Source organism: Melanerpes formicivorus, unplaced genomic scaffold (genome assembly GCF_026170545.1).
Source record: "Melanerpes formicivorus ecotype bairdi unplaced genomic scaffold, bMelFor1.0.p_v2 SCAF_14, whole genome shotgun sequence".
In the NCBI taxonomy this organism is placed as follows: domain Eukaryota; kingdom Metazoa; phylum Chordata; class Aves; order Piciformes; family Picidae; genus Melanerpes; species Melanerpes formicivorus.
The window spans coordinates 4,218,286-4,245,922 of NW_027142366.1; the positions used below are offsets into that span (position 1 = coordinate 4,218,286).

General features: G+C 44.6%; 1 protein-coding gene across 1 annotated transcript in view; it reads left to right on the top strand.

Annotated features, from left to right (window-relative positions):
* The first annotated feature begins 5,983 nt into the window (after positions 1-5,983).
* GNA12 (G protein subunit alpha 12) overlaps positions 5,984-27,637 on the top strand; it is a 46,213-nt gene continuing 24,559 nt past the window's right edge. The window contains exons 1-2 of the mRNA XM_068146649.1: positions 5,984-6,736; positions 18,830-19,045. Of these exons, the coding sequence (XP_068002750.1) occupies positions 6,416-6,736; positions 18,830-19,045 (537 nt within the window). The 5' untranslated portion in view covers positions 5,984-6,415. The remainder of the gene's footprint in view (positions 6,737-18,829; positions 19,046-27,637) is intronic.

Sequence of the window (27,637 nt, forward strand, 5' to 3'; positions counted from 1 at the left end):
CCATTCTCTGCAGTGTCTGCCATAGAAACATGGTTCTGAAACAATTTATCTGTCTCAGCCCCTCTCATACTGTGCAGCATTTTAACTCTTTCCATTTCTCTTCCAGTGTTATCATTACAAGGCTGCTCATGGGTTTCTGTTTTTTGTCTGGACCTATTTTTAACCTCTTGATGTCAAGAGTTATAAGCTCAATGAGTTTAGGCAAGTCAGATCAGGGAAAAAAAAGAACACATATCCCAAACAACTGTGTATTAAAGCAATGTTAAAAGGGACAAGGCAAATAAAAGATAAAATCTCACTAGTAAATGGATATTTTCTTCAGAAAACTACTTCAGTTTTCAGATAAGACTGCAATCACTTCAAAGAACTGGGATCTCTGAGAAAGAGGATATTACAGTAGGGATCATAAAGTCTTGCAGAAAACATCCAGCCAAAGTCTATTAGCAGTGGAAGATTCCCATACACCCAATCTATTAATATTGGAGGGTTACCACATATCTAATGATGTTACTAGAACATAGTTGATCTGTTTGAACTGTTCTTGTTTCATTTCTCCACAGGTGAATATTATCCTCTTTCTCTCTCCATTTTCATTCTGCTACAGGGAATACACAGGAAGAAGGCCATTGAAAAAGCCACATAAAACCTCTGAGAATGCAGTAAGAAGAACGTGGCACTTTTAACACAGCAAAACTAGCAGCTTAGGTAAGAGCTTGAAGTGTGTATAAACTCCAACACCTCCTCAGGCAAAGAGAGTTCACAGTCTCAACCATGGAGAAGCAGGAAAAGGAGTTGAGATCATAAATCTTCTTCAGATCTACAAGCTTTGCTATCTGAATGCAAAAGGAGCAATTCAAGGGCCCCAACATCTTTAAATAAGTGGCCTAAGCCAGGAGTGCATCTGCCCTGTGGTAACAACAGCTCGATATTTTGACTCACTTTGCTCATCTAGCACAGTGGTCAGAAAGGATGTGGTCGGTGATTTATCAACTCAGAGGAGATTCCATTAGTGCATACTTTCTCTTGTGGTTGTCTTAAGATTACCAGGTTCTTGCCTAAACTCTGAAGTTTAAATTGCATTAGTGCTAGCTCTGATATTGCTGCATGGTGCTGTGCTGCAAGGTGGTTGGCATATCCTCCTTGCGATATGCTTCTCAGTTTCACTGGGCAAAATATATTTCCTGGCAATGGCAGTGTCTGGTAGCACTCAGGAAAACAACAGCCATGTCCCAGCTATGGGCAGACATGTAGTTTTGTAATACTTATAGGGTCCATTAGCTGCATTCTTGGATGAAGTGGCAGCACCTCCTTCACAGCAGGCCTCTTCTGCTGGTGTTGATAATACACTTTCAGTAGAAAGAACAAAGTCACAGAATCACAGAATCACCAAGGTTGGAAGAGACCTCAAAGATCATCAAGTCCAACCTGTCACCACAGACCTCATGACTAAACCATGGCACCAAGTGCCATGTCCAATCCACTCTCGAACACCTCCAGGGATGGTGACTCAACCACCTCCCTGGGCAACATATTCCAATGGCTAATGACTCTGTGAAGAACTTTCTCCTCACCTCAAGCCTAAAATTCCCCTGGCACAGCTTGAGATTGTGTTCTCTTGTTCTGGTGCTGGGTGCCTGGGAGAAGAGACCAACCCCCTCCTGGCTACAACCTCCCTTCAGGTAGTTGTAGAAAGCAATAAGGTCTCCCCTTAGCCTCCTCTTCTGCAGGCTAAACAACCCCGGTTCCCTCAGCCTCTCCTCATAGGGCTTGTGCTTGAGGCTCTCCCCAGCCTTCTTGCCCTTCTCTGGACACGTTCAAGAGTCTCAATGTCCCTCTTAAGACATGGATCACAGTGAACTGGGTAACTTATGGGCCACCATCCAGGGGGAGCTTGGGAAGACTTTGGGATTAGTCAACTATGAGCATCAAAACACTGCAACGATAACTCTTGTGGCCTTACCAGGGTTAAATCCACACATCCTCTCTGTGCTTGACCTAGGTAGAAACAAGTGGTGAGGCACATAGAAAGAATAAAGGTCAGGCACCTCAGCAATCTTCATTTCACATACTTTATGCCAGCATTCATCAGTGAGGCCATGTCCTCCTCTGGCCTTTCTGTAAGCAGAAAATAGGACTTAGTGACTGGTGCTTTTTCTGTATCTTCTCCATTTACCAGAGCTGCCCAGATGTCACTCCCATCTGCAGCAAGGTACAAGCAGCCCACTAGCTTCACCAACTGCCATACAGCTTTTCAGCTTTAATCTTCTGCCGTCTGTTTTCAGAGCCTCAGAAGTTCATGCTCCAGCCTCTCCCTCAAGAGCTCCCTGTCTTTCAGCTCATAATTCAGTTGCTTTGTCACTGAGAAGGGAAATGGAAATAATGTTGCCCTCATTGCCTCTTTCTGTCCTCCAGTTCTCTTGCTCTTGCTCTTCTCCATCTTTCAGTGTCTTTCCCCCTCACTCTCTATTTATGGTAGATGAGGGAAAGAGAAATAGAACCAGCTATACAACTATTTCTTCATCTCATAGAATCACACATAATTGTCTGGGTGGGAAGGGACCTCAAGGATCTTCTAGTTCCAACCCCGCTTCTGCAGCCAGGGACACTTTCCACTAGATCATGTTGCCCAGAGCCACATCCAGCCTGGCCTTACAAGCATCCAGTGATGGGGCTTCTCAGCTGAAAGAGAACAGGATTTAGAAGAATAAACAGAGATGGGGGAAAGGAAAAAAAATAACAGAAACAGAAAAAATATAAAGCTGGAAAACTGAGAAAGAAGGAATTAAAAAATCAAGTCATTGTTTTTAGTTTATATCAATGGCTTTAATTTCAGTCTCAGCCCAAAGAAGGGAGAGTAACTGACAACGCTGAAGCATACTGGGTAGATAATAAGGAAATGGAGAAACAAGAGGCAAGGAGACTGAGTACAAGCCTCTCTTAAAAGCTTTTACCAAGCTGCTTATACCTCTTGCTTATGCTCACAGTAAAATATCTGCAGAAACATCAGTGGGGATCAGCACATGCTTTGGAGAGGATCTGCCCCCATCCCTCAGCAGAGCAAAGAAGGCGTGCTGCTGCAGATCTGCAGTAGTAAACAGAATTCTGTTTTGTCCTGTTTTCAGAACAGCTTCTGTATGATTAGATGAGGAACGGTGCTGCGGGGGGGAGAGGGAGGGGCGGACCTTTTGTTTTTGACAATTAGATGTGAGCTGTTGAAAGCTGCTTTCATGGATGAATGCGTAGAGAACTAACGACGTCTGGCAACCGATTTGTTTGATTAGTTTGTTGTCCGCCGTTCTTTCTCTCTCACTTACAGACGAAGTGGGCCTATCGCAGGGGCTGAACTCCACAGTTGCTTGAATTCTCTGCCAAAACCTTACAACCTCAGAAGCCTGAAGAGGACCTCAAGTGGGGCAGAAGTAACTGAGCTAATCAGAAAATCTCAGCCTGGGCACTTCACGGTTACATTGGGTCTGATTTGCAGGCAGCTTAGCACCTGCGGATTCCAGCAGGTCCTGAGTGCTCAGCTGTTCTGAAAATCAAGCCTAAAGAGAATGGGGGGCTCGAAGGTTGTTTATCTCCACCCTGCTGGGCTGACTGGCCTCTTGTGGGACAATGATGACATCCACTGGCTTCTTGTGGGACAAGGATGACATCCAGTGGGAAAACTCCTGAATTACAACATCGCTTTATACGTGGAATGAGCTCCTGCCAACTTTAAAGCTACAATTGAAGAGTAAAGGGCCTGGAACAACCACAACAAAAACTTCCACAGGAAAAGTTCTGAGCTTCAGTGAATGGCTTGGGACTATGAGTCATCTTCTGCTCACCTCGGGACTTCTGTAACACCTAGGGGTGTTTTTAAGTGTCTCTTCTTGCTAAAAAGAATTGCTCTCTGGGGAAGCGTTGACAACTACATCTCAGTGTGATTAATACATACACAAAATTGTCACTTCCACAAAAGGTTTTGCTTCATTGTTTTGGGGTTTATTCCAAAACTGTGACTGCCTGATTTGGGACTCTTAAGGCTTCTTAACATCCTTAACTCTCTGTGAAACTCCAGTTATTTCCCTCAAGATGTTATCTGAAGCTTAAACTGGGTTAATGTTTATGGCATAAATAATTGGAAGCACAAACAAGTGAAGTTTAATACAGAAAGGACCATATCGGCTCCTAGAACTGAGGACACATGCCTGCCTTTTATGATTTAATTTTTGTAGCCAGAAGGTCTGGGATCCCAGCCACTGCTAGGTGATCACATACCAGCTGCTTCTGAAAATATTTATTTTTCCTGCAGTACCTCATCAGCAGACTGAGGGGATTTTCTTTCAGATGTGTACTTTGATACTTTAATCCTCACCTCATCATCAGCCCAGCACTAGATTGCTTCAATATGCTTTACAAGGAATTACACCTGACGTCAATCAAGAAATTAAACCTCAGGCAGATGAGCTCCACGTGGTGCAGCATGCCCCAGCCACGGGAACAGTCCTGTGCAGGCTCCATGCAGGCCTCCACTGCTCTCCAGACAGCAGCTGGATGCTACTGCCAGTACAAGCTGAAGCCTTTTGGGAGCAATTCCCAGGAGCAGCCGAGCCTCAGGCTGCGACCTGCAGACAAACTCTGCCACAGTTTTAAACACTGGCTTAGGGAGGCACTAATGATGCTGAAATGCCCTGGCTGCATGTACTTCTAGTATTATTCAGGTTGGAAAAGACCCTTGAGATCATCAGGTCTAACCATTAACCCTACTCTAACATGCTCACCACTAAACCACATTGCTAAGCACCACATCTGACTTTTAAACATATCCAGGGATGGTGACTCAGCCACGTCCCTGGGCAGCCTGTTCCAAGGTCTGACCGCTCTTTCAGTGAAAAAAAATTTCCTAATGTCTAGCCTAAACCTACCCTGGTGCAGCTTGAGGCCATTCCCTCTTATCAATAATTATCTATGTGACCAGCACCTGCCTCTCTATATTATCCCTTCAGCTAGTTGTAAAGAGAGATTAGGTCTCCCCCCAGTCTATTCCTCAAACTGAACAGTCCCAGTTGCCTCAGGCACTCTTCATAAGACTCATTTTCCAGGCAATTCACCTGCTTAGTTGTCTGCACCCACCCCAGCGACACAATGTCTTCCTTGTACTGAGGTGCCCAAAACTGAATGCAGCACTCATGGTGTGGTCTCCCCAGTGCCATGTAAGGGAGACAATTGCTTCCCTACACCTGTTGGTCACACTAGTTCTGACACAAGCCAGAAAGCCATTGGCTTTCTTTGCCATCTCCATCTGGGCACACTGCCAGCTCATATTCAGCCACTTGTCAATTAGAAAGCCCAGGTCCCTTCCTGCCACACTTCCCCAAGCCTGCAGCATTGAATGGGGTTGTTGTGGCCCAAGTGCAGGACTTGCTTGATGACGTCACTAATTACGTACTCCTATCACAGCTTGACTACTGAACCACTCCGGTGCGAAATAACCACCCGTGATTAGCGATTACCCAGCACGTTACTAACACCACACCCCCAGCTACCGGCGCTGGCTCGGGACGCCGAGCAGCCGATTACAGACCCCGAACGACCCCACGGCAACGGCCTGGGACGCGCCATCACGTCACACACGGACCCGCCTCCCCCGACGGAGAGACCAATCCCCGCCCCCCGCGCTACGACCTCGCTCGTGAACCCGCCCCCCTGGCCTCTGATTGGACACTTACCCCGCCTACCCGCGGGACAGTTCTGCCCCCGTCCCCGCCTTCACGCTGTCCCTCCCGGCGCTCCCCGCCCTGCCGTGCCTTGAGCTCTGTCGCCCCCGTAACCCCGCCTCAAGTGTCCGGCTCCTCCAATTGGAAGAGGGAGAAATTGACCGACATTCCTGTGGCCTAATGAGGCTCAGCGTGAGTACGGCGGGAGGGTGGAGCGGGTCCCACCCCTCCGTAGGCGGCGGCCGCGGCGGCGGCGCTCGCGTTCCCTGGCTGAAGGGGCCGCGGGGGCTTTGCGTCCCCCCGCCCCGCCGCGTCTCAGCGGGACCGGAGGCGGCCACTGCTTGAACCCGGGCCGAGGGGCCTGGGGCCGTCTTCCTGCCGCTTCCCGACAACTCGGCGTCCTTTGGCCGCTCGGGGGGGAGTGGGGCGGCGGTGCCCCCTCCCCGGGCAGGGCCTGTGGGCCGCGCCCCGCCGCCGCCACCCCTCCCCCCGGCCGGCCGGCCTCCCCGGGCCGCACCCCGCCTCCCCTCCCTCCGCAGCGTAGCCCAGCCGAGCCGGGAGAAGGGGAATGGGCGGTCCCGGCCCTTAGCCCCCGGCTGCGGCTGCCGCTCCTCCTCCTGGGTCCCAGCGTCTCGGTGGCCTCCGCCCGATGCTGGCGGAGCTGGCTGGGGTCTCCGCGGTGTTGTGAGCGTTACGGCCGTCCCGCAGCCGCCATGTCCGGCGTGGTGCGTACCCTGAGCCGCTGCTTGCTGCCGGCCGAGGCCACGGGCCGCGCCGGGGAGCAGCCGCGGAGGGAGGGCAAGGAGCGGAGCCGCGATGCGGAGCGGGAGGCGCGACGGCGGAGCCGGGAGATCGACGCGATGCTGGCCCGGGAGAGGCGGGCTGTCCGCCGCCTGGTCAAGATCCTGCTGCTGGGCGCCGGCGAGAGTGGCAAGTCCACTTTCCTCAAGCAGATGCGGATCATCCACGGCCGCGAGTTCGACCAGAAGGCGCTGCTGGAGTTCCGGGCCACCATCTACGAGAACATCCTCAAGGTGAGGGGCGGGAGGGGGCCCGGGTTGGGGTGGGGGAGTGGCGGCTCCAGCCGCCTTCGCGCAGAGCAGTCGGTGGATTGAGGCCGGCGCCGGCACATCCCGGAGTTCGGGCCGTGCCCGGAATCGCCGTCGCAAAAGGATGTGAGTTGGGCCGGGCGGCGGCGGCTGCTCCCCCGGGTCGCTCCGCCCGCACCTTTCGGATGCTCCCGTACTTAAGGGACGAAGTTTCTGCGGTGCAGGTGTTTCGGGAGACGGGTATCTTTTGTGCGGGCTGCGGCAGGCGAGGCTCTGCGGGCTTCCAGCGTTGTCCATCAGAAGGCCTCGATGAAAAAGGCTCAAAGGAAACTTCCCTGCAAAGGGGATTGAGAAAAGCTTTGTGGAAACGCAGAGGAAAGAGGATATAGGTGTGGCCTGCGCTCTGGAAAAAACATTATGAGAGCATCCTCGAAATCCGAATTGGAGAAACTTAAACATTTGAAGAAACAAGGAGGAATTTCCATGCCATTATCAAGTGCCCCGAGTCTGGTACCTCGAGATGGGAAGAGAAATAGGTCCTTGAATAGATATTGTGGCTGTGAGTGATTGTTAATTGGGGTACATCTTTGGAAGTAGGGGACCCTCGACTCTAGAGTTGGGTGGTGTGGGATGTGATTAAGCAAAGTGCTGTGATGGAAATAACTTGGGTTTTGCACTTCTGCAAAAAGGTTTTCTTCAGTACGAGTGCAGGCTTTACGTTGCTGGCAGTATATTTCTGTAGTGACTGGAGAGTATAAAGGCTACTGGTGGAGCCTACAGGTACAGCATTTGGCCTACAGACAAGTAAGGAAAATCACCCTTGACAAACACTGTTTCTGGGAAGCAAGCTTTGAGGCTCTGTGCAGGTAGAAGTGATCGTATTTCAGAGAACACATGAAGATGAATGACAAGTCCACTTAAGAATGTGTATCTTTTCATAAGCTTTCACTGGAAGAGCTGCTGCTTTCTTGCCTGTGTTTTTCTGAAAGACTGTCTTCATTATTATACAGGCATGGGTTTGTGAGAAGAATAAAGGGAACTGTGCAAGTTAAGGATAACAAGAGAGAGTTACTTCTGAATTTTCAGATTGGTTTTTAAATGGAAGCTTTATATGCACTTAAATGCATCCATGCAGTGACTCTTGTTTATGACAATACCACTGTTCCTTGGAAGTCTTTTGCTTCTGTTAGTGAACAAGAAAATTGACTAATTTTATTTTTTTTATCCATTTTCAGGACTGCCAGAGCCCATTAAGTGCAAGAGAGTTGAAGCTCAGAAGCTTCTCTTTAATTGCAGTTGCGTGAGCGAAGAGAGGGCTGTGAATTTATCTGTACGCTAGAAATAAGGAGTCTGATTTTTGAGGGCTTAATGCTTATTTTGACACTGCCAGTGATTTGTTCCAGCTACTGTTTTAAAGTAGTAGCAGTGGCTTTTAAGGAAGCAATTTGTGAAAATGGAAGGAATCTGAGACTCATTCCTCTTGAAGTTGTCTAAGTAATACTAATTATCATAAGATGTCATATTTTGTGTATGCAGAAGGTATAGAGCTTTCAGCAGTAGAACTTGGTGTGCTTCTGAATGGCTAATGAGTGTCTCCATCTTGTCCTAGGGGAGGCAGAGTTATGTACTTGAAGCACTTGTCTGCTGGATGGCTCTGGGCAAATGTGCAGAACCTAGAGTAGAATTCAGGTCCTCAAGGTAACAATCAGAGATCTTGATTTCAAGACCAGTAGTTAACAACACTTCATGGGCTGTTGTCAACTGAACACTTCTTAAAAGCCTCCTAATTATCAAAGTAAAATCTGGAAGTGTTCTTAAATCGAGTCAGTATGGTTCAAGAGATTGTCCTTTTGGTCTTGCAGCCCATGATGTAGGGGTGTTAGGTTAGACCACCCTTCTGAGTACGCAGGCCACATCTGACCCTTCTTTGTCTCACTTCTCCATATGACAGAGATGGCTCTTATAGAGAACACCACAATTTACTCTTCACTCACAGCTTTTGGTGAATGGCTTGGGGGTGATCACTATGGCAAGAGTATGTTATGACTAAAAGGAGTGAGCATCACCATGTATCTAACTCAAAAGAAGAGATGTAAGATGAATTTTCATAATATGATGCAGGCACTGTGAATTGAAAATGATCTCCCATGTAGCATAGAAATCTTTGACGTCAGGAAGTACAGCTGCAGCAACCTTAGCCCCTTTTTCCACATAGTTCTCAGCATGGTCAAACAATGGTTCTGTTAAGCTGCCACAACACTGAGATCTGAGTTAGCAATGCAGTGTAAATCTCTGGGATTAAATGGTCAATTTTCATTTTCCAACCATGACTAAACTCCTCTCTGAAGGAGGAGGATTACTGCTCCCTCAGTAGTGCTTGATAATTCTGGAGTACTTATTGCAGTAGCATTTAGGCAGTCTGTACAGTTTATGGAGAATGAAGGAACTGCTGCAGGGAACAGAACCTGAAACCTCTTTGAAAATACCAGTGCTAACTAGGAATTGACATTAGTGTCAGCTTCCACTTTGGGTTTTCAGCTTTGTGCTTTTCTCATATCTTCTTAATGCTGAGTTCTTTCCTTACCCTGTTGTCTCTGCTTCACATCCCCCACTTCAGGAAACCCTAGTTAGAAACAAAATGCTGAAATGAAATAAATCTGTGATACAGGATTTACTTTTCCATTTAGTCCAGGTGATGGTTCAGGGCCTTGCTAGCTTTTTCTGGCATTTGTGGGACGGTCTTCAAATACATTAGTTTTGCTTTGGTTTAAGGTAAATAGTCATTGGTTAACTAGGGTTTTGCTTGTTAATCGAGGCTAAGTTTCAAAGTAACTTTTTGGAACTTTTTGATGGTGGAAGTGAAAAGCAGTAGTGTTAATGTTCTGGTATGAGTACACAGGCTTCATGACTTCAGCACACCCACCTGGAGAAGGGAAGTGGATAGGACAGGGCCTGCTGCTGCATATGAGTTTTAAGGTGACTCTTGGATCCACAGAGACACTTGGAAAAATGATGTGTACTTAAGTTTCAGTGTGGTGGCGGTGTTACATGAGTGTTTTGATGCCTTCCAACTGTAGCTGAAGGAATTTTTTTATACCTTCCAAAACAAATGGGTTGGCCTTGTTACTCCACTTGCTTCCTTTGATAACAGTTAAGGAGTTTAGATACTTGATGAATCATGGCTCTGATGTTCCTTGTCTAAATGTTTTTTTGTTTCAAGTATGAGAATATCATGCTGCTTGAAAAAACCCAGCTTAGCTGCATAAGAAAAATACTCATCTACAAGTGCCAGAGTGGTGCTTGTACCAGCTTGTTTGAGAGATTTCAATCTGAGACCAAAGGGAAGCAAAAATCAAAAAATACCACCTTTTAGAAGCCTGAAATATAATCTGATGAGGGTTTTGGTAACACTGGTTTCCATGTTGAAAATGAGAAGACCAGCTCAATGTTTCAGCACATCTGTGAGTGTTTTCTTATGTGTGGCCTGGATTGCAATGATTGACTAAGGAATTGAAAAGCTTGGAGTTGCAGAGGAAAGAGCTACTCAGGAAATGATGTGTAACTTTGTGGGCTCTGAGTGGGAGAAAAAACAACCAAAGATTTTGAGCATGAAAACTCCTGGAGGATGTATCTTTGGGACTCTTAAGTCGTTGCAATATGCATTGGTATACCTGAGAGCATTTCTCCTTGACAGCTTGAAAACGAGTGACAGTAAAGCAGGCAAAATGAGTATCCCGTTTTAAGAAGAACTTCAGACTTCTGCAGTCACTACTAGACCTAGGCGGCTGCTGCTGCTCAGTTGTTAGAGACTCTTTGTGTACCTTGAGTGGGCTTATGTTGTTTTTATGATCTCTCATTATCAAGGTGGTTTTTACCTTGTGTGGTTGTGAAGCAAAATAAGAAAACTCGCTTGCAATTTGCAGGTTTCAGTCAGGAACAAACTCTGGGAGGTGGGAAAAGAATGTTCCTCGGTTTAACTGAGAGTTACCAAGTTGCCCAGTCATTTGTAATGCAAGCATAGAGCTTCTAAGAGCCTACAGATGAGGGGGGAATACATATTTCCGTTGTATGAACTCTAGTTACTGTTTAAATGAACTTGACTCCTCGGTTCTGTGAGTTCACATGCAAATACATTTGGTAACACATTAGAAGGTGATAATAGTAACACTCCCATCTGTTACTTCAAAGTTGGGACATAGCTGTGTTTGAGTAGTTAGTTACAGGACAGTGATAGTCTCATTTCTGCTGGGACAGCTTTTGAAAGGAATGAGGAGGAGAATACTCTGTAGGAAGTGTGGCTAATTAGGAGTTTTCCCATTAAATTTAACATACAAGTGTTAAAGTACCATGATAGAACTGGTATTTAAACCTGGTTATCTTTGCTTTGTGTTTTTACCATGAGTGGTTATTTTAATATAAAAAATAATATTCATAAAGTTATGTAGAAAAGGGAGAAAAAAAGTCACCTCTGAGTCTTGTTAAGTCTTCCTGTTCCAGGTATATTCAATCAATAAATCTCTTACTGCCTTCCAGTTGATGTATTTTCTGCATCTTAAATAAGAGTTCTGTCAGCTCGGGTGGTCTCTTTGAATTTGGAGTGTCTCTTGTTTGGGCAAGGAGAGAGCAATCTGTCTTCATCGTGGTGGACAGTGCAAGAGGAGTAATGGTCAATAGTAAGTAATGAATATTCATTGTTGTTCCAAAATAGAGCTTGCATTGCTCCTGTGATGTAGTCATTAGTATTGCAGAACAGGAGTTAGTGCCTGGAGACTGCAGACACATACTTTGATGTTTTCCAGACAAAAATTTAAAGTCACTTGAGTGACTAACTTTGGGAGCTGACATTATATTCAGTGGGTGCAGTGTTCATATATTTTTATAATTCACTTGGAAACAGTCCTGGCAAAGAAAGGAGTAAATTGTGCTTCGAACAATGTTGACAAGAAAACTTGGAGCAAGCTGGTATGCATTGTTTGAAAAAGTAAGTTCAGGACAAACAGGAGAAAAACTTGTATGTTGGGTTTTTCATGTTTGGGGCAGAGCTGGTTTTACTGGTCTTGTCTGAACGTTGAAGACCCCTCACTCTATCCCTTCTCCTGTCTAAGCACATCTGCTGGCATTCTGGCAGTGTATGTGTGAGGGCACCATGACAGCATCTTGCCAAACCCGATGGGGGATACTTTTGGAACTACAGATGCTGTTTCATTGCAAGCATGAACAAACTATGATCTAGATATTAGTGTGATGGTTAGAGGGAAAGGAGAAACGTGGTACTGTGATTCTGAAAATGTTAACTTGAAACTTTTTTTAAGGTCCTTCATGAGTTGTCACTTCTGAGGTTATCATCTCTCAACTTTGTGCCTAGTGCAAGTAAAGCTTGCAGTGAGAGGAATTTTCTTCTGCTGCATTTATCATCATTTTGCTGGACTCACTCAAAGACTCTTTTCAGAGTTTCCAGACAAGCAGACATCCCTGCTGCTCCCAATTCAGAGATTCAGTGGCTAATCCAAATGTTTCTTAATGTTTGTATTCCTGTGGACTAAGTAAATGACACTTCCCCTTTGTTCCCATTTTTCACTTGTGTGTTGTGCTGGAAGGTAGGTCGTCTTTACTGTTTACCCTCCTCTCACCTGGGTGGTACTGGAATATGTGAGTGGTGAAAATATGTGCATAACCAGTGAGCCTTTCAGTTGTCAGACTGGGTTAACTGGTGCTGCTCCTACCCTTGAGTCTTTCTCACCTTACAGCAAACTGATACAGGCAGTGGAAGCCACTTTTTTTAACAGATGACTAGGGGTTTGGTGATGTTTGCTCACAGGGCTGGCTTGTGGACTCAGACAAATGAAAACCCATCAGACAGAGGATGGAACTGCACTACCAGGAGAGATGCCCTTTTTGATAGTGCCTGGTTGTTAGACTGCTCTGTAATGTGAAACCTTATCCTTGATGACATTGGCACCTTGGCTACTGCTTGGCTGTAACGTTCCAAGGACACAGATCAAATGCAAACACCATTAATGCTTTTATGGCCATGTGCTGTGGAAAGCTGATTGTCTTGTGGGCGATCCCTGTGTTGGGAGTAGATCACCTTCTCCCCACTGCACCAGACAGCAGTTTTTGTAAGTGCATGTGACTGTATTTGCAAACACTGACAGATTTACTTTTAAAAACTGTCTTTGAAAATGTCTTTTTCAGAAGGTTAAGAGAGGTTTTCTAAAAATACATGTAGGCTACATTTTATCATCTTTCTTTAGTTGCCAGTAAGTCCTTCTGCTGAGAAGTCCAGTCCCATCTATGGCTGTGATTCAGCTTTCTCTCTTTATTGGCACCAGTGATCATGGAGCTGTTTTTGGTACAGTTAAACTTGCTGGTCCAGCTGACCTGTGTTCATATAGCTGCATCACTTTGCACCGCTCCACTGGCATAAAGGGTGCATTAGAAATATCTTGCTGAGGTGGGAGCACTCCTTTTGGCACTAGTTCAGATTTATATTGGTCTCTGTGAATTGTGATCCCCAGACTTTGCCAGCTCCTTGTCAACAACAATGAGGAAAAGCACACAGTAGGAAATGGGTTTGGATTTCCCTCTTGCTTGCAGTGTTCACATTGGTTTACAGCTATAGGAGAAGACAGTGTTGGCTGTCAGCTGGGATTTGGAGCCCCCTGATTAAGTGTTCAACAGTGATTTCTGTAAGTGGTGTAGATGCTGGAGATGTAGGGCTTTGTATAAGGCTGAGCAGTATATTGGTGGTAAAAGCTTAAAAAAGTCAGTGCTGCAGTATTTCATGTAAAACAGTTCCTCTGCTGACTGATCTCATACCCAGTAGTAGTTCCCTAAAATTATTTTGAGAAAATGCACTGTAGGACACTTTCCTGTTTGTATACAAACTCTTAAGTGGTTTTGCAAGTTCTCTCTAGACACTTGACTAAAATAATCAAATATTTTGATCACTTGACTGTTGGTTTGTGCATGGAAGAACCTGCTTATGAGCGAGCGCTCCCAAAACCTGCCGTTTCCATTGTGTTTGGTGCTTAACCAAAACAGCCTTTTCCCTGGGCCTCTCAGTTAGTCCATCTGGCAAAATGTGTGAGATTTAAAGCATAACAAATCCTTCAAGTACTGGAGTATGAATAATTTAAAATGTCAGTGTTGTGTTGTATGTAGAAGTGTCACTACTGATGTAAGATTGCTAAATCAAGCTGCTCTTTAAGTACACAGCACTTCTTTGCATGTATTGGCAAGCATCACCGGCTTCAAGTGACATTAGCTGGTGACAGCCTTTCTTTCTAATAATTCCTACAAATAAATTAATTACTACTTAAAGATATAAAGCAACCAGGATTTTTTATTTTTTTCCAAGTTAGACAGCTTTCAAAAGTAAAGGAGGAAAAATAAGCTTGAGCCAGCCCTAGTAATGAGCATTTGTGCAAATGCTCATAAACCCTTCCTACTGGTGGTGAGCAGCAAACACTCTGCTTTGTGCCTGGCAGCTGTCCTCTGTCAGGCCAAGCAGCTAGTGCTTTGTCTGACATGAAAAAAAGCCACAACCAAAAATGGTACAAGAACAGAGCAATGTGATACTTCGGTGTGCTCTTCCAGTTATTGGCAGCCTTTGGTTTCGGAAACTTTTTCAGCCAGGAGTCGCATCTGGAATGTAATTGAATAGTCCTCTTTGGACCTTTCTTCCATCAATTTGACTCGATTGCTTTTCGAGTCCATTTATACTTTTGGCCAGCATCCTATGTAAATGAGTTTGTCTTACTGGGAGGTGTACAGGAAAATCCCTCCTAAGAGTTTAACCTTTAGTTTGATGACTGTGGTACGTACCATTCATACTTGTGTGGCAAGGGATGGGGAAAAGAAGGGCTTTTTCTACTCCCTTTCTCCAAGTGGTTTGTTATTTCTGTAGATTTCTAATATATTATGCTTCAGTCACTTCCCCCCAGTCTGTGGATTTCTAGATTTAGTGTTTTCTTCTGTTAAGATGCAGTACTTGATGAGAGCTCACATGTCATGCTCTTGTACCTTTTCTTGTCCTGCCCTATGTCCATTCAGGTTTTGTGCATGCCAGGGGTTTATACAATGACTTGAATATGCTAAAAATCATTAAATTAATGGACCAGAGAACTTCCTATTTCCTACATTTAACCTATACTTCCAGTGTCCTCCTGTTTTGCCATTTTCTAATGCCTGACACTATGCTTATGTGTCAGGTTTAGTGCTTTCCACTTGTGCTTATTCTGTGTGGTGCTGTGAGTGCAGCACAAAAGCTTTAGATCGGTTGAACTGTTCAGAAGTTTATTTCATATCAAAAGTTGTTGTGATGCTGTTGTTTTTTTACTGTCTTCCAAATCTGCAAACAGAATGGTAATTGACAGTATTCAGTCTTCTGAATGAAAGAGTGAATTGGCATTTCCTACAGTAGTAGAAAATAAGGAACACTGTCCCGGTGCTGTTGGGAAGGTTTGCTGTGAAAGGAGCCTTGCTCTGAATGCAGTCTGATTTATCCTAACCTTCATTGTGGTACTTACAACAAAACTTCGAGGGTTTTTTGGTGTTTGTACCAATGGTATCTGAGTCTGAATTCACTTTTCATAAATTGAAATTCTGGGAATCTAGAATTTATCTTCTAAATTCAATCTTTACCTCTGGGCATCAACTGTACGTATGAACTTTTAAGCAGTTTTCTCAACAGATGAAAGTGGCTCTCTGGCCATCTCATGATGGTCTCTCTGGAAGAAAGAGGCAGGCAAAGTCTTTTGCATGCATTTTCAGAAAGAAGGGACCTTTCTTAGGGTAACTTGTTCTGCAGAGTAACGGGGCAAGGATTATCAAATGCTCTTTGTGGCTGCAGAAAGTAGCTGTTACCAGTAACTCGGAAATGTGAGAACAGCAAATACATGGGATCTAAATTTGGCATTTTCTCTGTTTCTCCTCATCTTTCTGACATCTGCTTGCATCATTTAGAGAACTGTTTGGTGGAGGTGGAGAAATGTTAAGTTTAGATTCACTTTACTGGAGATCTTGCTGAGTCACAAATACTTTTAGCCGCTAAGCCCCGGGGGGAAGAAACACTGCCTGCTTTGCTCCTTGTGTAAAGCTTTTACTCCTGGTGTGTTTTAGGTGTATGTATCTCAAAGTTGATGTCCTACAAATTCTGGCTGGTTTGGCTTGGTTTTGTGAGAAGTGCTGTTCCTGTGGATATGCATAGGACAGCATTCCTGCTGATCCATCTCCTATTTCTGATGTTTCTCATTCAGTTTTAAATTGACCTTCTCTGTTTGTCTGCTTTGTCAGTGTTAGTGCTGATGTTTCTACATCTGAATCTGTCACGTCCCAGATCAGGCTCTGTATGTGATTTGATGGTAACAATTTCTGTCTGAAACAGGGGAAAGTGCTGGTCCTATGCCTATGTACTCCCATGGGTGACCTTATAGTAGTTAATGCACTCACATAGAGTCTGTGAGGTCGACGTTTAGTGCCCTCTCTTGCCCCAGGGAGATTTAAACCTGCGTTTCCAAGGAGCAGCAGCCAGCAGATAAGTGACTATTCTGGGACTGGAGCAGTCTCTATGCCCTTGATTGAAACTGTTCTGTGGTTTTCTCCAAACAAATGGTGAAACTTTCCTTAACAACAGTCTCTAGAGATCCTTTGTGTCTCCTGTGGGAGCAGGAAAAGGCAAAGTGGCAGTGTAGGGGGAATATGTTCTGAGCCTGAGGTTCTGGTGCCGGACGAACAGGAATCATGCAATCTTGCCAGCCCTCTGAAGGGACTGTGGTAGTGGTGAGGTGGGTAAGGGTTAAGCCAGTCCCAAAGCTGTAACATAGAAAAGCTGGAGCTGAGATGGTTGCAGAGAGCTGGAGCTGAAGCAGGTGAAAGGTCAGAGCTGGCCTGTGTGGGCTGGGAGCTGTGTCCCGGGGAGACTGGAGAGATGGTGATCACTGGCTGACACACAGCGCCAGTTAACTGTTTCTGTTCACAAACACTTCTCACTCAACAGAATCAAACCTGGCATTCAGTATCTAGAAAGGGTGATGTCCCACCCATCTTGGTGACTATAGTGCTTGGGAAAATACTGATCTTCAAGTTCTTGACTTGGAGTAGGAGGGGAGCTGACACTGGCTTTGAACTGCACCCAGGATGGTATTCTGTACAAGTGTCTTTAGTTCATGAGACACCATGCAAGCATTTGTAATTCGGAGACAGAGCCTTATTAGTGGTGGGTTTTTTTTTTCCTTCATGCCTGCATTTGTTAACACCACTTAAATAATGAAGATCTAAAGACTTGTGTTAATAAAGGGATAAACTGTAACTAGGAATGAGAGTTGGCTTTGGTCTGGATGACATAGTTACTAGATAGTTATGTCTGGAATTTTGAGCAGCAGTTTGTAAATATATTCAATTTTAGTCTTTTCATGGTATTGTGGAGATATATTCTCAGCTTTATAAAGAGAAAGTAACAATCACTAGAGAATCATAAATATTTACATTTTGGGGAAGCTGCACTTCAGGAGCACTGTGGCATAGTGACAGCCTCTATGTTTGGCTTTGAGTTCCTATTTCTGTGACAAAGTTGCTTGTCACTGTCCTCTCCAGTCTTCATTTCCATTGGGAAAGTTACTGTTCTGGTTGTGTGGTGCTGTGAAAAGGCTGGAGAGGTGAAAGGTTTGAGTGTAAAGAAAATGTGTGCAGTCCTGGTGTTCTTAAAGGATGCAAAAATCAGACCCATGATGTGGAAGCTCATGTGAATAACTCTGGAAACAGAACTTCAGTTTTGTTCTTTTCTCTTTTTTTATTTAAATCTCTTTCCATCAACTGTGAAACCAAAAGAACAACAGAATGAGAAAAGTAGTTTAATACAACCCACAGACTTTACTTGTGATGGTATTTGAGATGCTGTGCCACCATTAACAGACCTGTCCTTCAGCAAAATATCACCTGCTATGGAGAAATATCTATTGACTGACTGAAGATAGTTTGTAGAGGTGTAGTTCATCAAAACTGAGGTTTCAAAGTTACTTAACCTCTTGTGTTTGACTCAGTGCCATGAGTATGAAAATGTTTCCACAAAAACTGTAATATGTGGAATGAAGTAGTCTTGGTAATCCTGGGTTGAATTTGAGAACTGCATGGCTTCCCTTCCAGATTTTCTTCCACAATTAGGGTACCAAAACCTACCTGTCATGACTTCCTAGCAAGTGTGTGGCAAGTTTGAAAAGTGAGCTGATGCTGATGGGAAAACTGCACTTGATTTACCCCGCTTAGCAGCTTGGAATTTATGCAATGCCTTCAAGAGTCTGCTTGCTGCTGGGCTTTCCTGCTGGAGGTAACCATGTGCATGAAAGCATCTCAGCAGAAGATGCTGAACTGCAGCAGACTTGGAAGAAATCTATGAAGTTGGATAGCTGCATTGTGTAGCATCTAAGTAGATCATATCCAAATTGTGCTTTACAGCAGTATGCTTTTCAGATCTTGCTAGGTTGGTATTGCTGTATTTTTTTTACCCAAAAGCTTAACTAGTTGGTGGATGCATACAGCACTGGAAGTTACTGAGTTCCCTCATTTTGGGTGCTCAATGTACTGTGCTTCACCAGAATATACACTGTCTTCTTTCAACAATACTTTTTAGTGCACTTTTGATGTCCTGCTGCTTGAGAAAAGCTCCTCTGGCTTCTTTTAGTGTCTGAAACCCAAATGCAAAGATGGAAGGGTATAGTTTCATGCATGATGTTACCTTTAAAACTACAGCTGTGAGGCTCATAATTATTTCCAAGACGTTTTCCTTACATATTTGGTGTTTATTATCTCTTGGTAGTATTGCTTGTTGCACCTAGCTGTTGCTGATAGTATTTTTTCCTACCCAGAAAAATACATTGTGGCTGAGTGGCTTACAGAAGCAAGCTCTTCCTATCTTATTTGTCAGAGATGTTGCAATAAACAGTGTTTATGATTCTTTGAGTTCAGTCTCAACAGAACAGTTAAAAAAAGAATAAAGCTTCAAGCACCTCTGAGTCCAGGTTGTTCTTTTACACTTTAATCTTTTTATCACTGACTTGTCTTATCTGAATCATTCTTTAGGGCTGCAGGGTTCTGGTTGATGCACGGGACAAACTGGGGATCCCTTGGCAATACACCGAGAATGAGAAGCATGGAATGTTTTTGATGGCTTTTGAAAACAAAGCTGGAATGCCCATCGAGCCTGCCACCTTCCAGCTGTATGTGCCTGCACTGGGAGCACTGTGGAGGGATTCGGGAATCAAGGAAGCCTTCAGCCGCCGCAGCGAGTATCAGCTGGTGAGTATCTTCTCCTCTGTCCTGGGAGGAGAGCAGTTCCCTGCTGTTTAAAACTCTCTTCAGTTGAAAGATTGCTTGCTACGTGCAAGATTTAGCCATCCTATGAGCTGTTTGTAGTAAAGCTGTAAATCCAAGCACTTCAGCAGCAGAAGCAAGTGATAATTGGAGCCAAACTTGAAAAACTACATGGCAGTAAGAGGGAGTGGAAAAGTGCACATGACTGGATAAACTGGAAGAGCAAGAGGAACCAAAAAAGGCAGGAATTGGTTGAACTAAAAATATTTTAGCAGCTCAGTAGGTCTGTTCATAGTAGGTCACTGATGAAGGCACACTTAATTTGTAACTTTCCAGTCCTGCCAGCTTACACTATATTGATACTGGCAAACTATTCCTGCATGCAGATCTTTTGAAGTGAATGCAGCACCCATTCCTGCTGCTGCTATTTGGCTGTTTCTTTTCATCCTGACGTCTGCAAGTGAAGCTTGGATAAGCAACTGAAAGATGACAGTGAGCATAAAACTGTGCTATCTTCCATGCTTTCTTGTTACTTGGTTTTCATATTCTTGTGCCAAAAGGGTTGCATTTCTGGTATGGAATATGTTTCTGACAGCTGTTAATAATCCACTCCTTTTTCTTCCCCTGTGCAAACTGAAGGTGCCTTTTCTCCCCCCCACCCCTTTCTTCCCTGTTTGGTGAAACGAGGTCATGATCAGTGCAGCCTAGTACTGCAGTTAGTTCTTGGAAAGCTCTATGGGATGGTTTCCTTCTTGTTGTAAGGAATGTATCTGTATGATTTCAACATGAATTATGCATCATTCTGCAGGTAGAATTCTCTGGGTTTGGATATTCTGTCCCTAAACTGCATTCAGCTTTTTGCTTTTGGAAAAGAGAGAGGTGGTTAAAGGTGAAATTCTTCATGCCTGGATGCTTTTAGTGTTTGACAGAAGGGTTAGGCAGAGAACAGAAAAAATGGCTTTCTGTAGTCTCTTACAAAGGAACTCGGTACAGCTAAAGCAAAGCCAGAGAAATTCAATAAAATCCTTATTTGTTTCCTCCTGCAGCTCCTCTAGACAGGTTCTCTAGTGTCTAGTACTATAGTTAAACTCATGTTACAGCCCTTAGGTACTCATCTGTCTGCACTAATAAGATGTCTACTTGAGTCTTGTTGCATATCCTTGAAATCTGTCTCTGAATTATCTTGAGACTGCTAAATGACTAACGAATAAATAAAGCAGCTAGGTAAAACTGTCACAGGATGATTGTATAAACCTCATTTCCTTAGGCTAAAAATGGAACCATTTCCCATTTGACAGCACTGGGGATGGGTGGGAGGATGTGCAGGGGGGAGAGATTAATTGTTCTGTAATTCCTAGCATCAGTAGACACTAAGATTTTTTGCTGCTTCTAAGCACTGTTTAAATGTAAAATCAAAAGATGGTTCCTGCCCCAGGGAGCTTGAATTTAACATGAGAAAACTACTAAGAATCCAGTACAGTAAGCAATGATTGCACCAACAGCCTGTTAAAAATTGTTGTGTTGGGTGTTTGGGGATTTTTTTGGGGTGGTGTTTTTGGTTGGTTGGGATTTTTTTTCTGAGAAATGCTATGATGAAGCCTGGGGTTTGCATTTCAGGGGGAAATTTGGGATGGGGTCATGTGGGAGGTTCATTCTTGTACCAGTTAGCAATAAAATTGCATCAAACTGGGGAAAAAAAAAAGTACTGATTTGTTAAATAAATAGCATTCCAAGACTAGTCAGCCTACCTCTGCATTCTCTGGCTTTGAGGATTAAACAGGAAATACCAAAAAATAAAAAAGCCTCCCAAAATCCAGGCATAGAGGCACGCACGATGATCATTTCATATGCTCTCATCCTCAGCATCATGGGATGGTGTCTTCATGCATCCTTTTTTGAGTGGCAGTCATATAACCTGTTTAGGATTACTAGGGCAACTGGAACTGATGTAGGCAGCAAACTCTTAACTTGTGAGCAGTGTCACGGGATCACAGGATGTCAGGGGTTGGAAGGGACCCAAAGAGATCATCAAGTCCAACTCCCCTGCCAGAGCGGGACCATACAACCTAGCACAGGTCACAGAGGGATGCATCCAGATGGGCCTTGAAAGTCTCCAGAGAAGGAGACTCCGCAGCCTCTCTGGGGAGTCTGTTCCAGAGGTCTGTGACCCTTACAGTGAAGAAGTTCCCCCTTGTGTTGAGGTGGAACCCCCTGTGCTGCAGCCTACATCCTTTGCTCCCTGTCCTGTCACAGGGAGCAAGTGAGCAGAGCCTGTCCCCTCCCTCCTGATCCCCAGCCCTCAGATATTTACAAACACTTATTAAATCCACTCTTAAGTCTTCTCTTTTCCAGACTACAAAGCCCCAGGTCCCTCAGCCTCTCCTCATCAGGCAGTGCTCCAGTCCCCTAATCATCCTCATAGCCCTCTGCTGGACCCTCTCCAGCAGACCCCGTCCCCCTTAAACTGCGGAGCCCAAAACTGAACGCGTTACTCAAGATGAGGTCTCACCAGGGCAGTCACTCAGGCCTGCTGCGTGCATCTGTCACACCAACCCCTTGAAAATCCTGGGTGCTGTTGCTTTACTGTGCAGGCTGCATCAGCAGGAGACGAAGTCGTCCCTCAGCTGTAAATAAAAGGATTACAAGCTTTTAATAGGTTGTTCTCAAGGATACAAATGCTACTTCTAGGTTGATCACCAACCAAGTTATTAACACCTAACAAGTTGCATGAGCTTCCATGCCTCGCTTCCAGCTTCAGCAGAGCTCTCACTCCCTGAGTGCATGGGGATTAGCAGCAGTGCAGTGCCCTTACATAAAAAAACAAATAACTTTTTTTTTCAGAAGCTTAAAACTTGCATAACTTTGCAAAGCAAGCAGGTGGCTTGAGGAGGTGCCTTATTTGTAATTGCATCTGATGTGTATAAACCCATGCCTTCATTTAGTTTAAACTCTTTCTGGATATAGACTCATGTAAATAAATAGAAGCCAGATATAGCAGACTCCTGAGAAAAGAAATCTTCTTTCTCAACCAGTTTTAACTAAGGCTGAAGAAAAACCTCTGCATCATCACTTCCTTTCTGATTTGGTGTGAGTCAGCTATTGAATAGAATAGAATAAACCAGGTTGGAAGAGACCATCAAGATCATCATGTCCAACCTATCATCCAACACCACCCAATCAACTAACCCATGCAACCAAGCACCCTGTCAAGTCTTCTCCTGAACACCTCCAGTGATGGCAACTCCACCACCTCCCCAGGCAGCCCATTCCAAGGGGCAATCACTCTCTCTGTGTAAAACTTCCTCCTGACCTCCAGCCTGAGCCTCCCCTGGCGCAGCCTGAGACTGTGTCCTCTTGTTCTGGTGCTGGCTGCCTGGGAGAAGGGACTGACCTCTGCCTGTCTACAACCCCCCTTCAGGTAGTTGAGAAAGCAATAAGGTCTCCCCTGAGCCTCCTCTTCTCCAGGCTAAGCAACCCCAGCTCCCTCAGCCTCTCCTCATAGGGCTTGTGTTCCAAGCCCCTCACCAACTTCATTGCCCTTCTCTGGACTCGTTCCAGCAAGTCAACCTCCTTCCTAAACCGAGGGGCCCAGAACTGGACACAGTACTCGAGGTGTGGCCTAACCAGTGAAATAGGCTTGTTGTGAACTGAAGTTACTATCATTACATTGCTGTTAAAATAATTACCTTTTTATTTTATAGTTGAATCCAAATAATTTTAAATCATTGCCACTATTTTGAGCCTTTCCAGTACTGGGAGATTCCTGAGTAGTTCTCAGCAATGTTTGGAATAATCATCTTGCTTACCACCTGCATTTCCTTTGTCCTGGGTTTACAATCAACTGAACATAAGCTTTATTTGGCTTCTAAGCAATAGGATTGCACTGCTCTGCCTCTGAATTCTGTTTCTCCAGGAAGCTGTGTGACTATTTAAAAACACAAAGTAAACTGTGTTGGTTGGTGGGTTAACTAGAGCTGCAAATTGCAGTCTGCAGGTATCTTCCTGTGATCTATTGCACTGAGCTTAATAACTGACTGGGCAGTAGCAAATTTGCTGTAAGAAAATGGCTCTGACCATAACCTTGTACAATCTGAAGGCTTCTCTTGGACCACAGAAGCTGCCTCTGGGCATCTGAGTGTTTTCTGCTTCATATTCAGAGCCTAGAAGTGCTGGCAGTAAATCTCTGTCTGGGTCTCCCAGCCTTTCAGAAGTGAGTGGGTGGATGCTACAATAGCAGAGTACTGGGTTTTTTTTCCCCTTTTTTTTTTTCCCTTCACTGTCTTTCTTAAAGCAGAACAACCAATTTCACTTTCTTTTCACAAGCATCAGCCTCTCCTTCTTTCCCCGCCTCAGCTTGTCCCCACCGACCCAAGTTCCTCTGTTCCTTGTATGCAAGCCAAGTAGTTTGTGGACAAAAGCTTCATTGTGTGTTTGGTTACATTGTCACCATCTCTGTCCTCGTTTTTTAACTACTAGGATAGGAATTCCTTTGTAATCAGTATGCGATTCTTCTCTCTTCCCCCTTGCCCTCATTATCCTACCCCATTTTCTGTCTGTATGTTAGAAAGAAATACATTGATCATGTCTCTCAATGTCCTGTAACATCTTCGGAGGTTGCCTGTGGTAGTTAGGGCAACTAAGTGTTAATTCCTCACTGCCAGCAGGTGGAGACAACTTCTATTTGGAATAGCTTCTTGGGGAGAGGACCTTGGGACTTCGATTTTGTTCTACCTTAAAGGATGGAAGCTTCTTCAGTTAGAGCCTAATGACAAGTATTTGGGTGTGTTTGGCAGTTCAGGTATCTGCATGAAATGCTTCCTTTTATGTCATAAACCATGGGGACTGAGGCCAAGGGGGGAATTGCTTTGGTCAGGTGGTTTCTGTTTTGTTGAGGTCGACTTTTTTCCCTCCTCGGTCTCTAGTGGCAGAGCATGGGATGCCATTCACTTTTACTTTAATGTGTCCAGAACAGAGTCTGAAGTGGGATTAGGTGGTACTTTGACTTCTTGCAGCTTGGCATGCTTCATGTTATTGTGGATGAAGAAGGGACAAATAGGACTTGTCGGGCAAGAAAATGATGCTTTTGTCACGGTCAGGACAGACTTTATATTGTGTGCTAGTGCTGTTACAGAGCTGGAGCTAACAATGAGTACATCTGCAAAGGCTGTCATCTGGCTTCATCAGGGCTGAAGCCAAAATTGACATTGTTTTATCAGGGTTTTTAAACACTCACAATGTGGGTTTGGATTTGTTGTTCAGTTTCCATCCTAGCTACTCTTAATCAAAGCAGTGTCTTTATTTGAGTGATTTTTTGCTGTTTCTCCTCAGAACACCCAAGTTTTCTAGCCTGTAACTATGTATTTCGAGAGTTCCTGGACTTCTCCTTTGGTGCAAGTCATGTTCCTCATCTCTTCAGGACTGATGGGGCTGCTTCATCTCAACTCCAAAGCCTGTTTGCAGTTAAGGCAACTGTGCAGAGTTACTCACAGTCAGACTAATTTCTGACTTGTGCTTCTGGCTACCCACCATTCTTGCTAGAGCAAAGAGCATGGCCATCCAGGGAGGCTGCAAAAGATACCTGGTTTAGTACAGTTATTCTTAAAATACAGAACATATTAATGATCCAGTATTGGAGTATCAATTTAATTGTGGTTATTGATGCATTATTAGTGTGGTTCACTGCACTGTCAAAATAATTTGTAATGTTTTAATAACTCCTTCAGAAAAATTGGAATATCAGCATTAATGGCAAGTAGTGACTCCTGAGAGGGAATAAGGGGATTGCAAATACAGACAAAAATTTACTACTGTGTCCATAGCTATTTTTAGCTCTCTGCTCAGGGAATTGTATGGAACACTTCCAGTAATACTTCAAATACTAAGAGCCTCTGAAGCCTTGGATGTGGGAAGACTCTGGAAAACGTTTTAAAGACCCTTTCTTTTATATCAATTTACCACTTCCTGGTGTTTTGAGGTGTGGGGGGTTTGGGGGGATACTTTTAATAAGACAAGTCACTCCCCTATGGATTAACCATTATGGGTTGTTCTTTGGTTTGGTTGGTTTTGTTGGTTTGGGTTGGTTTGTTTGTTTTGTCTAAGCAGACATTTGAATCAAATCAAAGGGAATTAGGGAAGTCATTGTGCCCCTGTACTCTGCATTGGTTAGGCCACACCTTGAGTCCTGTGTCCAGTTCTGGGCCCCTCAGTTTAGGAAGGACATCGAGACTCTTGAACGTGTCCAGAGAAGGGCAATGAGGCTGGGGAGAGGCCTTGAGCACAGCCCTATGAGGAGAGGCTGAGGGAGCTGGGGTTGTTTAGCCTGGAGAAGAGGAGGCTCAGGGGTGACCTCATTGCTCTCTACAACTACCTGAAAGGTGGTTGTAGCCAGGAAGGGGTTGGTCTCTTCTATCAACCAGCACCAGAACAAGGGGACACAGTCTCAAGCTGCACCAAGGGAAGTTTAGGCTTGAGGTGAGGAGAAAGTTCTTCACTGAGAGAGTTGTTGGTCATTGGAATGTGCTGCCCAGGGAGGTGGTGGAGTCACCATCCCTGGAGGTGTTCAAGAGGAGATTGGACGTGGCACTTGATGCCATGGTCTAGTCATGAGGTTTGTGGTGACAGGTTGGACTTGATGATCTTTGAGGTCTTTTCCAACCTTAGTGATACTGTGAAATTGTGCCTGCCAGAACAGACAGTGTGCTGGAAGTGTCACTTAGTGAACAGCCTGCTCCCTGTGTTAGTATCATTTTGTTGTTGGTTTTTTCTCATGCAAGGATCTGAAAGCTTCAAAGCCTCCTAGGCAGCCAGCTGTGCATTTTGGGCAGTGTGGAGGTGAGACATGAGTCTTTCACGCCAAGTCATGATTCCAAGTGGACTTAACTCTTATTTAAATGCCTTTGTTTTGGTGTGGAAATAGTGGATATGACAGTAATGTAAGAGGATCAGGAGTTGGGCTGTCGACCAGCTGCTGTAGCATATGAAGATTGTGTGGCAGCATTTCACTGCCTCTGGAAGCCATGTGAATTGAGAGGGGGGGGCAGCAGAGCATTGGCTTGACACGACAAGTAGATGACTTTTAATGTCTGCAGGAGTGGGCTCTGTTTTGTCAGAACTCTTCAGTGCACTCCAGTAGTGAACTCTTGAATCCTTAAGTAAAAAGTTTCCAGCTGATCATTTGCAAGAGCTGAGAAGAGTTATCCTTAAAAGCATGTTTCTAAGCTTTTTACTCTTCTTTCAGTGCATGCTATAGCTTTGAAATACAGGAGTGCTTGTGCCTGATATCAACAGAATGCACTTGCTAATGCACTTCCTCTTGAGGAAATCATGGCAGCTAAGCCCCAGCCTGTACAACTGCCCATGGCACAGGAAAGGAGCTCTTCTTTTTGCAAACTACTGTTTGAATGAGCTTACACAAGAGACTACATATGCTGCTTTTTCCAGAGCTGCAAAACTTTCATATTCCATCCATGAAATCCATTAATCCATTGGGACTTGACCAATGCTGGTGTGATGTACAAAGGGGATAGCCACAGTGTTCAAAGTGCCAGTATGGGAAATCTTGTTGCCCTTTGCTTCCTGTAGGAACTAGGCAACAACTCTTTGCCAAATGACTGTTGAGCTTTGCTTGGGTATTCCTAGTTTGCAGAACTCCTGTGGCATGAAACTATTACTAGGGAGGTTATGTGGATCTTTTTTCTTGGATACATCTGGATGGGCTGTACCACTCTGACCCAGAACATTTGTTATCAACCAATGGATTGACAGTAGTGCCACAAGCCAGTGACTCATGACTGCTGCTGCTGAACCTTGATAATTTGTAATTGTGTGGTGTTAGTGCTGAAAGTCAACTATGCCAACTGTTAGCTGTGTATAATAAGCCTGTTTGAGTTTAGCTCCTGCACTTAAGGAGTGATGCTGCTATATAACCAAAGCCTTCCCTTAGATTTGCCACTTGTTTGTTATAAAAATAACAGTAAACCTCAGTTACAGCCTGATTTTATGTTAGAATTCTGAACCATTGGCTTGCTCTGACACAAAATGTCCTACTAAATTAAAAGATTAACTTAGACTTTGTGCAGCTCAAATAATGTCTTGCTCTGGACTTATATATCAGGGCGAGTTATGGAAGTGTTTCTCTTCAGTTACTAAATATCTAAGCAAAGTTTTATGCTAGTGTTGTGCCAGTTGAGTGCCAGAGGTCCAGAGGGGCTCCTCAATTCAAGAAGGATGTTTTGACTCTTGAATGTGTCCAGAGAAGGGCAAAGAGGCTGGTGAGAGGTCTCCAGCACAAGCCCTGTGAGGAGAGACTGAGGGAGTTGGAGTTGTTTAGCCTGGGGAAGAGGAGGCTCAGGGGAGACCTTCTTGCTCTCTAGAACTACCTGAAAGTAGGTTGTAGCTAGGTGAGGGTTGGTCTCTTCTCCCAGGCAACCAGCACCAGAACAAGAGGACACAGTCACAAGCTGTGCCAGGGGAAGTTTAGGCTCAAGGAGAGGAGAAAGTTCTTCACAGAAAGAGTAGTTGGCCATTGGAGTGGGCTGCCCAGGGAGGTGGTGGAGTCACCATCCCTGGAGGTGTTTG